Genomic DNA, 18,714 nt, shown 5'->3' with positions numbered 1-18,714 from the left:
TTTACCTGTTTGGGAAGTCACATCATCTGCTACCTTTCTAGCCACTTCTGCAGAGCATTTGTTCAGGCGATAAGCCTTAAAAAGAAATGGCAAATATTATTCTTCCCTGCATTTCTCCCCCACAGAAAAGAAAAGAGGCAAATGAAGGGATTATCACAGCAATATACTGTATTAACTCTAACTCCCAAATAAGACATTATTGTCCTCAATAAAGGGTCAAAGTACCTTCTATAAGAATGCCTTCCCCAACCTGTCATAATTCCAGTGCCTTCCCTTTGTTAATTATTTCCTATCTTATATTTAGCATGCTTTATAGATATTTGTTGCCTCCCCAATTAGACTGTAAGCACCTTTGAGGGCAGGAACTGTCTTTTGCCTCTTCGTTTTGCCAGAACAGTACCTGGCACATAGCAGATATGTAATAAATGTTTGATTGATGAATAAACTGCTCTGGAAAGGACTGCATACTATTAATGACTATATGAAAGAATATTCCAATTTATTAATAAGAAAAACCTAAATCAAAATAGCTCTTACATTTTATCCAGGAACCAGCAGACTGGCAAAAATGACAAAAGATGAGACTAGTTCACGTTGGAAGGGTTGTGAAAAGATGAGCACACTAACACATTATTAATAAAACTCTGAATTGGTCCAACCAGTATGGAAAGCAGTTTGGAATTATGCAAGAAGTAACTAAAATGTTTTATGGACAGCTAGGGGTGCAACAGATAGAGCACTGGGCCTGGGGTCAGGAAGACTCAAGTTCAAATCTAGTCTCAAATACTAGCTATGTTACCCTGGGCAAGTCACTTAACCCTGTTTGCCTCAGTTTCTTCATCTGTCAAATGAGCTGGAGAAGGAAATGGCAAACTACTCCAGTATCTCTGCCAAGAAAACCCCAAATGGGGTCACAAAGAGTCAGACACGACTGAAAAACAACTGAACAACACCAAAGGCTACATTGTGGTTAGATCATATCTGCAGTAGTACATCCAGGAACCACAGTTTAAGAAGGAAAGTGACAAAGCCAGAGAGGATTCAGAAAAAGGTAACCAAGATGGTGAAGGGCTTTTCTTCATAACCTATGAGAATTTATTTGAAGGGCTTTTCGTTCACAACCTATAAGAATTTATTAAAGAACTGGGCACATTAGCTTGGAGTAAAGAGGTCTCACTTCAAACTACAAAACAAAGCAGTAATCATCAAAACTACTTGGTACTAGTTAAAGAACAGGGAAATCTATCAGTGGAACAGACAGGTACATAACATACAGACTAACTACATAACTAGGTACAGATTCAATACAAACCAGGGACATAACATACATAGTTTTCAATAAACTCAAAGACCCTAACTACTAACACAAGGATGTGTTATTCAACAAAAACTTCTGAGAAAACTAGAAAGGAGTCTGGCAAAAACTGGGCTTAGACCGACTTTCATACAATACACTAAGATAAGTTCTAGGAGCAACTAGGTAGTGCAGTGGATAGAGCATCGGCCCTGGAGTCAGGAGGACCCGAGTTCAAATCCAACTTCAGACACTTACTAGCTGTGTGACCCTGGGCAACTCACTCAACCCGGACTGATAAAAAAAAAGTTCTAAATAGACATGATTTAGACATAAAAAGTCACAAAGGTCATAAAAAAAATCAGAGGAATAAGGAAGGAAATACCTATGAATAAAGAAAATTTTTTTCTCCAGTTGACTGTTTATCTTCTAATTTTAACTTCATTAGTTTTATTTATGCAAAAACTTTCAAATTTTATGTAATCAAAAGTGTCTTTTAGCTTCTAAGAACCTCTCTATCCCTTCTTTGATCATTAACTCTTCCCATATCCATAAATGCAATAGATATTATTTCCTTCCTTGCTCTTCTAATTTGGTGAAGATATAAATATGTATGGCCATTCTGGAAAGTAATTTGGAACCATTCCCTAAAAGTTACTAATTTAAAAAAAAAAGAAAAGACATTTCAGGAGGAGACATGATATCTGTGTTCAAGTATTTGAAGAAGCATTATGTGGAAGAGAAATAAAATGAGATCTGATCTTCCACAAGGGGCAGAAATGGGTACAATGGATGGAAGTTTCAGAAGTGCAAATTTAGGCTTGATGTAAGGAAAAATTTCTACAACAAGCAGGTTATCCAAAGGTGCAATTTGGAATTTAATGATTCTTCCTCATTGGAAGTCTTTAAGGGGGCAGCTAGGTGGTGCAGTGAATAGAGCTCTGGCCTTGGAGTCAAGAGTACCTGAGTTCAAATGTGCCCTCAGACACTTGGCACTTACTAGCTGTGTGACCCTGGGCAAGTCACTTAACCCCGATTGCCTCACCCCAAAAAAAAAAGAAGAAAAAAAAGAAAAGGAAGTCTTTAAGCAAAGGGTGAATGACCATACATTGACTATATTTAAATAAGGATAACTTTGGAGTACACTGCCTTGGACTAGATGTTTGCTGAGATCCCTTGCAACTCTGAAAAATTTTGTAATTCTATGAGTTAGCTGATAAAAAAAAAACCATTCTTTTAAAAGAAATTCCCTGATCTAAGTTTTCTCTTTATCTGTTATGGTCAAGGAATGGGGTGTATCCTGGTTAATAAAGAGTTGACATTTAGGCTACCAGGAAGAAATGTACAGACCTGGGCTGGAATCTGGTAACCTAAATTCTAGCCATAGCTCTGCCATTCACTAACTGCGTGACCTTAGTCAAGTCACTTGACTTCCCTGGGACTCAGTTTTTCCTGTCAGGTTGAGAAAGAGACTACATAATCTCTAAATTTCCTTCTAGCTCTAACATTCTGTGGTCTGGTCCATGGGATATTTGGACTACCAAACATATTTTAGGTAGGGCTTAAAATGGATGACATCTAAAACCTAAAGCAAAGATTCTACAGAACTGATATTCTAATTCTTTGAAAACTATAGGACCATAAAATGGACTAACAAAACTATACTGAACATAATTTAAACATGTGATGATCCAGAAAGAGCTTTATAATTCTGGAATGTCTCACTGTCATCATCTTAAGCATTAATTATCACTATGTAAGCAAAATGCTTCTTTTCCAGAGATTTTCAGCAAACAGAATGTCAGATAAACCAACTTTTAGTGTACGCATTTCATTTTTAACTCTATAAACAAGGCAGGCATATAGGGGTCTTTTAAAAAATCTCTATTCCAGGAGAGAAATAAGGAATGCCAAAGCATTCTTGTCTCTGCCTTCAGTTGGTAACACAAATTTTCTAGAAGAAAAAAGTATTAAGGTATGCACCACACATTCTCACCACAGCATCTCGTAAAACTGGAATCACTGAAGCACTAAGTTGCTTAAAAGAAATCATGTCAGCCTCCAGATACTAAAGATAGCTCACAAAAACCCAGCACATACAGTGCCTACCACATAATAAGCAACCATTTCATCTTATTATCACTTGCCTATAAAGGAAGCCCACTGAAAATTAATGGGTACAGAGCAAAGTAATTAGCACCAAGAGAACAATATATCCCATGACCACAATAATACAGAGGAAAACAACCCAAAAAGAAATCAGAACTTAATTTTATACACAATGACCTGTCCTGATTCCAAAGTGCTGATGCTGCATACCTTCTTCCTCTAAGCAGAGAGGTAAGAAACTATGGGTTTGGAACACAGGGTATGTTGTAAGCCATGATCACATGCTGTTCATGTTGCTTTAAGATACTTCTTTGTTACAAGAGGGGATGGAGTTATTGGGAAGTGAGGCTATTATTTTAAAAAACAAACATCACTTTTTGAAGTAACACAGAACTGGGAACAAAGCATCTGCCCATCAATTGGGGGATGCCTAAACAAACTGTAATTATATGAATGGAACAGAATATTACCGCCCTATGTAACAAATGATGATGACAAAGAATACAGAGAAGTATGGGAAGAATTCTACAAACTGATGCAAACTGAAGTAATCAAAACTAGGAAAACAATATACACAATGATTATAATGATATAAATTGGAAAAAACAAAAACAAAACTAATGTCACTGAATACTGTGGAATTATAACGGTCAAGCTTGAACATGGAGAAGGAGAAAATGTACCTACCTGCCCCTATTCAGAAGTGAAAGACTATGTGTGTGGAATACTAAATACATTGCCAGACTCAGCTGATCTGTTGGTTAGTTTTGCTAGACTGTTCTTCCACCTTTCTCTCATTCTTCGTTACAAGGACGGCACTGAGGAGAGGCAAGAAAAGATGGAAGAGCAACAAGAAAAAATATGGCCAAACTCCTAACCTCCCCAGTGCTTCCAAACATATCTAAAAGAAATGCACCAGACGCAGTCCTAGTTATGACGTCCAAGGGAAAAAAATGACAGGGAATCATTTTTGCAGCCCAGTTGGTATAGGGAGATAGAGGGAGAGGCCTGCAGGCACTAAAGATAGGGTCTAACCGGGAACAGCTTCATGGAGCACTCAACTCAGGAAACAAAAAGTTGCAAATCCAGCAACAAGGGGTCAACCTTGGAGAGGCTGCCGGAATAAATACCAACCAGCAGCTCTGTTGCTCACTACACAGTGCCCGGTCATAACTTCAGGGCTGACTGAAAAGGCAATTTGGGCCTACGGTGGCTTTCCAGGGTGAGGCTCAGTCTTGGACCCTAGGATGTGTACCAAACAGTTCAGAAATAAGCAATAGCTGTTTGGATCTGACACAGAGACAGAGCAGGGTCCCAGCTTCAGGCTCCAACACAGTTTGAAATCTACAAGGGAATAACCAGGCAGGAAATCTCGAACTGAAGGTGAAACTTTTGTCACCCTTCACATGCAGAATTGTCAAGTGGGCTCATGGTAACCGAAGCTAACAGGAGTTCACTAGAACTCCAAACAGGGCAAGCCCATAGATTTATTGCTCAGACACAAATTTGGTCAATACCCCAAGAAACAGCAGCAAGACAAGTCCAGAAATTCCCTCCAGAACTACACAGAGCCCAGCCCTAACATCAAGTACAAAAAGTCAGGAAGTGTGCCAGAAGAATGAGCCTAAAAAAAAAAAAAGATTATCACAATAAAAAACCAGTATCATGACAGGGACGCTCAAGATAGAAACTCAAAAGGAAACAATGACTCTAACATATCTAAAAGCAATGCCTCAAAAAAAAAGACCTTTGGGGAAGGGTTCAACTAGAATTCCTAGAAGAGATAAAGCAAGAATTTTAAAATGTCTGTAAATAAAATGAGAAAGCTAGAGTAAAAAATTGGAAAAGAAATGAGAGCTATGGAGAAAGGAACTGGTAAGGAAATTAGCAGCTTGTCCCAAGAGGTATAAAACCTTAACCAAGCAACAAACTCCCTGAAAACTAGAATGGACCAAATAGAAGATAATAACCCCATGAAACAAGAAGAAATGTTAAAACAAAATCAAAAGAAAAAAAATGTAAGGTATCTCATAGCAAAAATAACTAATCTGGAAAAGAGACTGAAGGGACAGAACTTAACAATCACTGGACTACCTGAGTGCCATGGCCAAAAAAAGAGCCTAGACCTTATATTTCAAGAAATCTTAAAAGAAAACTGCTCAGATTTCTTAGAACCAGTGGGCAAAGTACAAATAGAAAGATCTACTTGTCATCTCTTGAAAGCCCCAAATGAAAAGTTACAGGAACATGCTACTCAAAATCCAGAGGTTCCTAATCAAAGAAAAATAGTACAAACAGCCAAAAAAGAAAGAATTCAAGTGGCAAGAAGTCACAGTCAAGATCACACACAACTTAGCTGTCACCATTATAAAGGAACAAAACACTTGGGATGTAATATTCCAAAAGGCAAAGGATAGAGGCTTGCAACCAAGAATAACAACCAGTAAAACTGGGTAAAATAAAGCAACTTGACAATAATTGAAAAGTTAACATCACAAAATAATTTAATAGAGTACAGTATCAACTAGAAATAAAGTAGCACAAAGAATAAAAGAATGGTCAGAGTAGTAGCGAGGCTAATAAGAAAAGCCTTCCTGGAAGAGATGTCTGACCTATGGCAGACGTCTGGACAACATGGCATTTGGACATGAATCTTTCAGGACCATCATCTGCAATGATACTCAGACAAGACAATCTCTACCCTTGAGTTACTACTTGGACAAACACTAAAGGTAGAAAAAAAGGACCTTTAAACCAACAGAGGATTTCAAGCATTTCTGATGAGAAGACCAGAGCCACATCAAAACTCTGAAGTGTAATCATAGCAGTCAACAGAAATACAAAAAAGGTAAATACAAGCAAGCAATCATAAGGGACTAAAAGAGGATAAACTGTATGTATCCTAATATTAGGAGATGACATACGTATCCCTTCAGAACTCTATCACCACCAGAAATCACAGAGGGACTCTAATTAAACAGAGGGCTTGGGAGTGGCTCTGTTATATTTTGATGATCTCAAAAGAATGGAAAAGGAGGTAAAGAGGAATACCGTACATTAGTGAGAGGGAAGGGAGAGGAAGAACGGGGAAAATTATCCCACATAATCAAGTGCACAAATCTAAGTCCACACAAAGAGAAGGGAGGAGTGGAGGAAGTGGTAGATACTTGAACCTCACTATCATGTGAACTGGGGAAGTGGTAGATAATTGAACCTCACTACCATGTGAACTAATCAGAAGAGAAACATACACACACACACACACACACACACACACACAGCTGGGTACAGAAATGCTTTTAACTCAACAGGGAAAGAGAGAAAGGGGGAAAAGGAGGTAGAGTTAAAAGAGGAAGGGTAGGTTAAAGGAGGGAATAAATCTAAGCAAAACAAACTCTAAGAATATACAAAAACATTTCTGGCTACTCTGTTCACAGTGACAAAGAATTGGAAAGTGAGGGAGTGCCCATCAATTGAGGAATGGCTGAACAATTTCTGACAGATGTATAAGATGGAATACTATTGTGCTGGAAGAAATGATGAAGTACCTGATTTCAGAGAAATCTGGGAAGACTTGTAGGAACTGATGAATAATGAAGCAAGCAGAATCAAGAGAATAATGTATACAGTAACAATACTGTAAAACACAATTTTGAAAGATTTAGTAACTCTAAGACTCTGAATGACTTAGTAATCAATACTGATTCCACAAGACTCACGATGAAACACATGCAATTCACCTCCTAGTAAAAATGTGATGGATGCAGAGTGCAGAATAAGACATATTTTTTTGGACACGGCTAATACGAGAATTTGTTTTGCTTGACTCTGTATGTTTGTGACGAGGTTTTTGCTTTTTCTTTCTCAATGAAGGGAGAAGGTGCGAAGGAGATAAAGCAGAAAATGAAAAAAAAATTTAAACAATGGTTTTCTGGGAAGCAGACAGGGAGACATTTAAAAGAGATATATTTGGAAATCAAGGTAATATAAAAGCAAAAGATAAGATTTTTTTAAAAATTTAATGTACCGGGGCAGCTAGGTGGCGCAGTGGATAGAGCACCGGTCCTGGATTCAGGAGGACCTGAGTTCAAATATGACCTCAGACACATAACACTTACTAGCTGTGTAACCCTGGGCAAGTCACAACCCCATTGCCTAGCAAAAGCAAAAAACAAACAAATAAACAAACAAAAAATTTAATGTAGCAATAAACCTTAAAAAAAAGAAGGAAAATGATTGAGTTGCCATGTACCAAAGCAGAAGAGATACAATTAGTACAGTGCCATAATTTGGTAAGCTTCCGAGCGAGGAAGCAACATAAAATTCTTACCAAATGTTCAAGGCCGTAGTCAGCCTGGGCAATCCTGGTGCTGCTAAAAGTATTTGTTTCAATAATATCTGCTCCAGCCATCAAGTACTCCTGCAAAAGAGAAATGACAACAATGGCGATGTTAATGAGTATTTATCAATCTATATCTAACCAACTATCGAGCGACTGCTGTGTGCAAGGACCCTGCACTAGGAGGCACTGGGAATACAAAGAAGCATTGACCTAGTCCCTTTCCTCAAAAAGCTCATTACCCAAGTGGTGAGACAAGAAACATGAAAGCGGAACATTTCAACCACAATGATAAAGTGCTGTTACAAGATGTAACAGTACCTCTGGACTAGAAACACTGCAATACAGACACTCAAAGAGAGACTGGAGGAGAAGTGAGGCCAATCAGAGGAGGCGTCCCCCAAAAAATGTCTGACCTATATGAATCTGGGCATGGTTGCATTTGGGCCCAGATCTTTTCATAAATCTGCCACAAAAACATGGAGAAGAAACCCTCTCTACCCTTGAGCTATTACTTAGCCAAAAACGACTGTAGAACATAGAGTAACAGAAAAGAGACCAGCATTCATCCAAATGACAAAGAAGAAAAGCAACTGCAGATTGGAAATCACCGTCACTTCTAGTAATCAGTCATCTGGCCCCTGCTAGTATAGACACTGGCCAGCCAGCCCTGTAATTCAGAAAAGGTAACAGTGACACTTCTGTCCACCAGGGGGTTTATTTAAAGCATTCCCACAAAGTCATCAATGTCTCATCATCATCACCCCAAGAATAATAATAATAATAATAGTAATAAAAATAAACAACAACTATGTAGTGATTTAAGGTTTGTAAAGCTCTTTACAAACAGTATCTCATTTGATCCTCACAACAACCCTGTGAGGTAACACTATCATCATCATCCCCATTTTACAGATGAGGAAACTGACTTGCTTAACTTAAAGTGACTTAAACTTAAGTGACTTGCTCAGGGACCCAAAGGCAATATTAGTCAGAGGTGATACTTGAACTCAGGTTTTTGTGACTCCAAACACACTACACCATGCTGCCTCTACCCTTTATGGTTTCTATCTAAAATGCCTCATGGTTTACAAACCACTCTCCTCACATCAACCCAATCCAAGGATAGTGGCCGTTATTCACCTGCCCTACCTGCCTCTAAGATGGCCTACCCGCCCAGCTTGCTGACCCATCAACTCCTCAAGAGCATTGAGCACAAAGTCAAGGAGGGGTGAGATTTCACCTACTGATCACCACACACACACACACACACACACACACACACTCTCTCTCTCTCTCTCTCTCTCTCTCTCTCTCTCTCTCTCTCTCTCTCTGCAGTAGCCCACTTAGGTTAATTACTATCCCTCTAATAAGACTATATCTCCAACAGAACATTAAATGTGAAAGCTAGGGGAAAAAACAAAAACCTAGTATTTTTTTTTATCTATGGGAAAACTGAACAGTTAAGTGATGGTTCCTCAGTGACAGAGCTCATGGGCTTCAGAGCTAGGAGGAGAACTCTCAGGTCTCCTGACTCCAAGCCCCACACAGCTTGTCTGTTTCTCCATCTTGAACAATACAACTTTCTTTACAACTGGCTATAATCCCCATCATCCTTTTCTGAAATCTTGGGAAACACCCTGTTTGCCTTGATGATATTCTGGAGATTGTCATGACTGAGTCAATCAAGCTTGTCAGTCATCCAAAAGCAACATTACGAGGGAATAAAGCTCACCATTTATTTTACTTTATTTGCTCTTTAGGTCAGGGTATCGCTGAGAGAGTTCCAGGAGCCACCGGTGTCTCATTTCTAGGGAGTACCTTCTGCAATTGGCTAATCTGATCCATTAATCTTCTTAGCTGCCATTTCAAAGGCTGACATGTTCTGACACTGTCTCAGATTCTGGAGCTGAACCCTCAATGTTCCCAGTACCCTACATACCAACTACATCTAAATCAGTCAAATTAATCAAACAACATTTATTAAGCATTTACTATGTGCCAGACACTATGCTGAGTGCTGGGGGGGGGGTTGGGGTGGATACAAGGGAAGGTAAAAGAGCTCCCACTCTAATAAGTAAGAGAATATGTCAATAACTAGGTACAGACAAGTCAAGGGGAAATTTCAAAGGGGAAAGCACTGATAGTTAAGGGGACTAGGGAAAGCCTCTCCAGAAGGTGAGATTTGAGCCCAGCGTGAAGTGAGCCAGGGAACCTAAGAGGCAGAGGTGGGGAGGAGGAACAGCATTCCAGGGATCAGGGCACAGCCGCTGCAAAGGCAAAGAGATGAAATGTCATGTGTAAGGAATAGCAAGTAAGCCAGCATAGCCAGAGTCTGGAGTGCATGGATGGGGAGTACAATGAAAGAAGACCAGAGAGGTAGGAAGGAGCCCAGGTCATCACAAAGAGCCTGCAATGCCAGATTTTATATCTAATCCTAGAGATAACAGCAATCATTGGGGCTTATTGAGTTGGGAAGGGAAGGGGGGTTACATGAACAGAACTACAATGTATATAATAAAGTACTTTTAAAAGCACTATAGATTTTTATTTCATTTTTCATTCTCTACTACAAGGAATGTTCCTCTGGAGGCAGGGAGGGAGATAATTTGGAAATTAAGGTGATAAAAAAATTTTAAAAATAAGATTTTAAATGTTATTTTTAAAAAGCAGAATGCTGATCTTATAGGGTTGACAAAATTACTGATCTTGTTAAAGTCTGTTCAGTGTAGGATGGTTCTTTGCACTTCTGTACACCCGGGGCCTTGCTATTCGTTCCCATTAGACAGTCACCTACAAATGCCTGGGGCTTTTTGCTTTCTAAGGGGCCAAAGGACAAGCTCAGCATATGACATGATAAGATATGTCACTGGAGTCCCTGAAGCTCAGAGCTTCATGGAAGCTGGCTTTTGTCCTAACCCCCAAGCAGCTGTCTCCACAATGTGGGCCACTGGTCAGACTGGTCAAGAGATTCTGGGTATATACCCAGAACGTATACATCCCATCATCATTTCTAAGGGTCAGGGAAAAAAAGCAACCCAACCAACCTCAAATTCAAGTCAAGAACCATCATAGGACCTATTAAATGCAAGTTCCTATCCTGGGGATACTGGGCGAGGCACAGTCATAGCGACTATGCGGGTCCCCCCATGTATGCATTTCGGAATACATTTTAATCCTTCCTGAAGGGTTAAACCTAACAGATCAATAATCCACACCCACCACATATTAAATAACCGAATGTTTAGGCAGCTAGACCCATGGCAGATAAGAGGATTAGACCTGGAGTTCTCTTCTCTTGTGGAGACATCAGGGGTAAGGTAGAATTACACTAGTCATTTCCAGAGTTCAGATCCTGCCTCAGCCAATTACTAGCTCTGTGATCTTGGGCAAGTCACTTAACTTTTCAACTTCAGTTTTCTCATCTAGAAAACTGGGATAATTTTAGTACCTACCTCACAGAATTGTTGCAAAGATTGAACGTAACATATGGAAAGCACTTAGAAACCCACATAAATGGTAGTTATTACGTTAACGACAGGCTCTAGTCCATCCCCTAACTTCAAAACCACATTTCTGAAGGTATTAGTTATTGTCCTCATTTGTTGTTTTTTAACTCATTCTCCCTTCTTCACATGCTGTACCTTGGGAGCATACACATCTCTTACAATGAAAACATAAGCCTGATTTTTCTGATGAGCAATAGCTAAAACTTTAGATTTAAAGAAAATAACTAATCCAAATCACATAATCTTTTTTTAAAAAACTGCTTACTAACTGAATCTGACTCATAGTCACTACTAGGAGATATAACCCAAAGAAACTTTGTCCATGAAACATTATTTTAGTCCAACACATGGTTGCCTTCATGTGAATCTCCCCTACAATCTTGCTTATGAGAAAATACAACTGAAGATCACATCACTAATAACAAAACAAGTCCATATCTGAATCTTCTTTCAAGGGATAAAGAAAACTGGAGACTTTAACCTAATGTATAGACCTTGCCACCCCATGCAACTGGAATGCACTCCCTCCTCCTCCCCTCCACAATCTTCACAAAGCCTTTCCTGATCTCTTCATCTCTTGGTACTCTTCCTCCTAGCACATAATCCCCTTCTTTTATTTAACTACTCTGTACACATTTGTATTTATTCACTATATTTACACTGCATATATATGTGTTTGTTGCATCTCCCACTAGAATGTAAGCTCCTTGAGGGCAGCCATTATTCAATTCTCTGTACATTTATCTCCAGTGTTTAGCACACTGAGAGTCCTAATAGGGACTTAACAAATACTTGTTGATTGATTATAGACTGGAGGACCTCCAAATCAGTGATGTCAAACTCAAATGGGGGCCACTGATCCATACAGCAGGATCCTTGCAGGCCACCTAGTGACTTAGTTTTCAAATCTAATGTCATCTATATTGTATTACATTTTTCTTTCTTTTGTTAACTATTTCCCAATTACATTTTAATCTGATTTGGGAGTATGGGCCATGGGTCGCATGTTTGACACCTCAGCTCTCAATGTTAAAAATGATTTATTTCTAAGAGGTAATAAATAAGGTTAATGTTTACATTTCATTGACATTAAAACTAGGAATCAGGAAAACCAGAATTCAAGCTCTGCCCCTAACAAATAATAGTTGTGTGACCATGGGCAAATCACATAATCTTTTGGTGCCTCCAGGCAACCCTCTAAGACTATTATAATTTGCAGAGCAAGTACATATCTCTACTGGTAAAAGAATAAGCATTAAAGAAGGATAAACTTTTAGTAAACACCTACTATGTGCTAGGTACTGTGTGCTTTACAAATATTTTCTCATTTGAACCTCACAAGAGCCCCGCAAGGTAGGTAATATTAGTATCCTCATTTTGCAGCTGGGGAAACTGATGCAGGTAGGTTAAACAGCTTGCCCAGGGTCACATAGCTAGTCTTTGAAAGGAAATTTCCTCATTGGGAGCTTTCTACATGTACTCCTAATATCACTGGTGCAGTAAAAAAAAAAATATATATGCATATTGTTACAGAATGTCATTTCTTCGTCTGATAACATAATACTGTTTCTACAGCATAAAGATGGCACATTTTATTTATTTCTGAAATGAAACATTTTTTAGATATGCTTAAATTCACCATACTTACTTTTCCCTAGTACAGTTTAAGAAAGCAGCATAGCATATAAGGGGAAGTAGGGGAGGAATCACTAGTAATATGCCCTTTCCCCTCGCCTTCCCCAGCCCCTCAAATACCAGACGAGCCCACAGCACAGAAGAGATGAAGGACCACCAGGCCTTGGGATCTGCTCTGCTCCTACATCCTGAGGTCCTCTGGGCCTTACCATCTACGCTGGCATTGCAGGTCTCTAAGGACCCCTGGGCCTTGCCATCACCTCACTAAGGACTTTCATCAGCCCTACATAACACATACACAAATACAGATACAGATGAACTCCAGTGGCTTCCTAGTACCCTCAGGATCAAATACAAAATCCTCTGTTCAGCAATCAGAGCCCTGGCCCCCCAACCCTATCTTTCCAGCTTTTTTAAGTCTCTAATGATCCAGCGCACTAACCTCGTGGCTGTTCCATAAACAAGACACTCCATCTCCAAGCTCTGGGAGACATTCTCCCTGGCTCCCTCCTCCACTCAAACTACTGACCTTCCTGGCTTCCTTTAAGTCTCAATTAAAATCCCACCTTCTCAGGAAGCCTTCCCCAACTCTTTTCAAATTCCAGTGCCTTCTCTCTATTAATGATCTCCTGGTTAACCTGTGCATAGTTTGCTTTGTATACATTTGTTTTCATGTTATCTCCTCCATTATAGTACAAGCTCCTTGAGGGCAGGGGCTGTCTTTTGCCTCTTTTTGTATCCCCAGCCCTTAGCACAGTGCCTGGCACATAGAAGGTGCTGAATAAATGCCAACTGACTGAAAAAACAGATGTACACACATGTGTGTATGTATGTATCTCTGTGCATCTGTGTATCTAAAGTGCATCACAAACCTTAAAGTACTATATAAATAGTACTATTATTGTTATTGTTAAGTGCTTACTGTCTAGGATCCAATGACGTGCCAGGCACTACTCCAGACGACAAGTAAGAACACAGATACAAATGTGAGACAGTCTTTTTCTTCAAAAAAGCTTACATTCTTACATTCACCTATCCACAAATCCACAATATCCTCATGCTTTTTCATTCATCAATTTTATAACAAGGTTATTGAATATTCTAAAATTTCAGTGAAAGAACTAATTATTTAGCCTCTGCTTTTCCTGACAAGGAAAAGGCTTTTTCAAGGGACCACGTGGAAGGAGGCATTTAAAAAGTATTTGCTGAATTCCACTGGAGTCTATGTTCCCATTCTAAGCGAGGACTAATGAAGAGAAATGTGTTTCCACTTTCTTGCTTTTCCTACACCTAAAGGCCCTTCTACAACCTACGAGCACAAAGCCACCCCTACAACCTATCCTCTTAGTCCTTGCAGATATCACCCCGTTGCTGAATTATTTTCAAGAAGACAAAGGCTAAGAACCATTCTGTGTCCAAGGGACCCTTTCCTTAGCTGAGCAATAATGTAGCTCTTCTCTAAAAGAAAAACTTTCTCACTCTGAGAGTAAATATTGTTTCTACTCTACCAGTCCCTCTGAATTACACCCAAAGGTACAAGGATACATTCAATGACCCTAGAGTCCCTTCTAGTCCTCTGAGTCAACAAAATGTCTTATACAACCTCCAAATCATGCCGTTTTAAAAAATAGTAATGAAATAAAAAATATAAAATGCCTAGAACCAACCTCTTGAGATAAATTTTATATGATTTCTAGGAACTGGCTTTTATTCTCCAGGGGTTCCATGTAGGCAGGGATCCTGCCTTCCTATATGCCTTCATGGTTTAGGATATACAACTCCAAGCAATATAGATACTCAATAACAGAATGAACACAAAGTACCTCGAGGCTACAGTGACCATGACCCATCAAATCCATCCCCTTGATTCTGTTCCCATGACAACCTTCATGATAGTTTCTTCCCACTTCCACCCTTTATCCTTCATGCTACCACCAGGATAATCTTCCTTGTGCACAGACCTGATCAGTCAGTCAGCTAGTCCTCTGCTCAAAAACTTTTAATGGCTCCCTACTGCTTCCCAAGTAAAGTTCAAATTCATCTACAAGAGACTATAGGGCTTCCAGGACCAGGGGCCACCCCCACCTTAGGCAACTTGATTTTTTATCACTCTCCTCCATCTACTTTACACTCCAGCCAACGTGGACAATTCTCTGCCCCTCTGAACACACCGCGCATACACAAAGACCTCCATGTCTTTGTTCGGACTATTCCCTCTGCTTTTTCTCTGTTAATTTCTAAATATCCTTATAAGCCCAATTCAAATGACTCCTCCTACAGAAAGTCACCCCGATCCCCTAGTTAGTAATAAACTTCATGTATAACTTTGATGACTCCCTAATACACATGTATAACATTGTATAGATTGGCTATGCGTGAAATACTCTTAATGACCTACTAGACTATAAGTTCCTAAAAGGCAGGGACCATATCTTATCTCCATTTCGTCCCCAGTGCCTATTACAATACTCTGAAGAGAAGGAGACTATTTTAAAAACATCTGCTGAATTGTATTACACGATACCTTATGGATCTTGCAAATGATATCAGGCCGAGTTATACTTAAGAGGTCGTTGTTGCCTTTCAAAGGCTTGGTGTGGTTTTTCAGGTCCTGTCCTCTGAAGTCCTCTTCACTCAAAGTATACTGTTGGATCATGGTCCCCATGCCGCCATCCAACACCATGATCTTCTCCTGCAAAATGGCTTCAATATCATTCTTCGGGATTTTTTTTCCTGCTTAAAAAAAAAAAAGATAAATAATGAAAATCAAACAATTCGTTTTCAAAAATAAAGGTATGTTCTCTCCAGAAAGGTGGGGAGGTTAGTTTATAGTAGAAAACCATCAAAGAATCAAGTTCACAGATGCTACAAGCATAGCTATGCCACGTCAAAAAAGATGAACGATGATATGCTTTATAAAAATGCTTAGTAAAATTATAATGATGTCTAACCACAACAAAACATTTTGAATGGTACAGTCATCACTAGCCAGGCTCTTGCATTATGCTCCTGGAAGCTATTATTGTCCCCATTTCAGAGCAAAGTCAAATGGGCAGAGTTTTCAAGGCAAAATAGCAAGAAGCTTCACGGTCATGTTAGTTTCCAAGAATATTACTGATGGACAGTTCCCCCACATTAGCCTTAGAAGTACCCTCTGTTCCCCACTTCTATTGTGCAATTAAAAATCCCAAATAAAATAGAAGGCAGGATTAGCAAAAGTAATTATAATGCACCATTAGTGCAAAGCAGTTGTTTCATTAATAGTAATAATAATGATAAATTACATCCTAAGACATTTTTAGCAATAGATCACAAAGCACCAGAAGAGCCAGCCAGTAGGGCTGTCTATGCAAAGGAATGCAAAGCAGGAGGTCCTAGACTCCCAAGCCTTTGTACTGTCAATCCCCAAATACTCAGGGTTTAGCCATCAATGCAAATTAACACCCCTTGACTAGACAGTTTCACTGTCCAAGATAAATAGAGTACACAAGACAGCACGAACAACAGCAATAAACAGCTCCCAAATGAATCTTGCTCCCAGCACTTCACCCGTGACCCTCCCATTAACTGTGGGCATCCCTCAGGGTTCCCTCCCGGGCGGGCCCTCTTCACTTCCATCTCCATTTTCTCTCCATCAGCTCCCACGATTTCAATCATTGCCTCTATCCAGCCGTATTCCCTTTTCTGAGTGCCACACTGGCTGCCAGCTTTTGTTCTCTATCTCTTCTCCCTTTCCTGACTCAACTCCTTGAGAAGCAGCCTGCAATCACTGCCTTCTCCTCACTCTCTTCTTAACTCTGCTGTCTCACTTCCAATCTCATCAACCAACTGAAACTGCGGTCCAAAGTCACCAATGCTCTTTTCATTGCCAAACCTAATGGATTTTCCTCAATCCTAATCATCCTTGCCCTCTCCGCAGCCTTTCACACTGAGTACTCTCCTCTCCTTGGTGCTCTCTCCTGGTTTTCCTCCTACCTCTCAGGCCACCCTTTCTCAGTCTCCTTTGTTATCTTAACACAGGTCGGCTCGCTACCAGTGGATGTCCCCCAAGACTCTGTCATGGGCCCCTTTCCCTTCCATACTGTTTTGCTTGGTGATCTCATCAGCTCCCATGGATTCAGTTATCTTTTCCATGTAGATGATTCTCAGATCTATTTGCTCAACCCTAACCTTTCTCTTGACCTCCAGTTTCACATTTCCATACTACCCATTCACACTACCAGTCTCAAACCCAATGTCCCATGAACATCTTAAACTCAACAGGTCTAAAACTGAACTCATTATCTTTCTCCCTCAAGCTTTCCCCTCTTTCTAACTTCCTTATTACTGTCAAGAGTACCACCATACTCTCAGTTATCCAAGTTCAAAACCTGGGTGTCGCCCTTGACTCCTCATTCTTTTTCAACTCTCCATATCCCATCTGTCATGAAGCCCTGCCATTTCTATCTTCCTAACATATCTCACATATGCCTCCTTCTCTCTTCTGACACTGCCGCTACCTGGGTTCATATCCTCACCTTTGGTCTATTTCAATAGTCTACTGGCGCTGCCTACCTCCACACTCCAGACCATCCTCTACTCAGCTGTCAAACTGATCTCCCTGAGCACAGGTTAACAATGTAACACCATCTCATCCTCCCCATTATATCACCATCCTCACAGTCACTCAGGCAGGAAACCTAAATGTCGATCTCAAGCTCTCCCTCATTTTTACTTCCCCATATCCAATTAGATATCAATTTCTATCAATTTTACCTTCCCCAGAATCTTTCACATACACCCCTCTTTCTCCTCTGACACTGCTGCCACCACCATGATACATGCCCTATCACCTAATACCTGGACTACTGCAATACCCTGCTGGGTGGTTTTCCTGCCCCTAGTCCACCCTCCACTCCGCTGTCAAACTGATCTTACTAAAGCATAGATATATCTATGTCAATGCCCCGCCCCCCCAATTCAATACACTTCATTGGCTCCCTATTATCTCCAGGATCAAATACGAAAAATCCTGTTGGCTTTTAAAAGTCCTTCATAACCTAGCACCTGACAGTCTTCTTACACCTTACTTTCCTCCACATAGTCTGGGGCAATCCAGTGACACTGGACTCCTTGCTATCCCTTGCACATGATATTCCACCTGGCAACTATCTGCCATCCCTGGAACTCTCTCCCTCCTCATCTCCAGCTCCTGGTTCCTTTGGCTTCCTTCAAATTTCCACCTAAGTCCCACCCTCTGCAAGAAGGCTTTTCTAGTCCTCCTTAGCACTACTGCAGGAGTGGGGAACCCAGCCTTGAAGCCACATATGGACTTCTAGATCCTTAAATTCAGTCTTTTGACTGAATTCAAATTTTAATTGCTCTGTAAAATTTGGATTCAGGACCTAGAAGGCCACATGTGGCTTCAAGGCCACAGGTTCCTCACCCCTGCACTACTGTCTTCCTTCTGAGATTATCGCCAATTTATCACATGTGTAGATAGATAGATACAAAGTTCTTTGTATCTTGTCTCCCCCATTAGACTGTGAGCTCCTTGAGAGCAGGAACTTTTTTTTGGCTTTTCATTCCCTAGTACCTAGCACACAGTAGGTACTTAATAAATGCTTACTGACCAACCAACTCTTTATACTCAACATATTCAAAACTTGAACTCATTTATCTTTTCCCCTAAAACCTCCACCATCTTCCAACTTTTCCTATTTATGTTGAAAGTACTACAATCCTCCTAGTGTCTTAAATTTGAAATCTTAATATTACTCTAGACTCCTCACTCTTCTTCACCCCACATATCCAGTATTGCCAAATGCTAACATTCTGCCTTTACAACA

At 40.0% G+C, this 18,714-nt stretch overlaps 1 protein-coding gene across 1 annotated transcript in view; it reads right to left on the bottom strand.

Moving 5' to 3' along the window:
• The window catches only part of MTR (5-methyltetrahydrofolate-homocysteine methyltransferase), a 135,548-nt gene that overhangs the window by 104,783 nt on the left and 12,051 nt on the right, over nucleotides 1-18,714 (bottom strand). The window contains 3 exon segments of the mRNA XM_021000424.2: nucleotides 6-75; nucleotides 7,734-7,823; nucleotides 15,411-15,619. Of these exon segments, the coding sequence (XP_020856083.1) occupies nucleotides 6-75; nucleotides 7,734-7,823; nucleotides 15,411-15,619 (369 nt within the window).

This window comes from Phascolarctos cinereus, unplaced genomic scaffold (genome assembly GCF_003287225.1).
Source record: "Phascolarctos cinereus isolate Bilbo 61053 unplaced genomic scaffold, phaCin_HiC Scaffold_5;HRSCAF=322, whole genome shotgun sequence".
In the NCBI taxonomy this organism is placed as follows: domain Eukaryota; kingdom Metazoa; phylum Chordata; class Mammalia; order Diprotodontia; family Phascolarctidae; genus Phascolarctos; species Phascolarctos cinereus.
The sequence above is the reverse complement of the archived record's forward strand: the minus strand, read 5'-3'. Positions and strand labels throughout refer to the sequence as shown.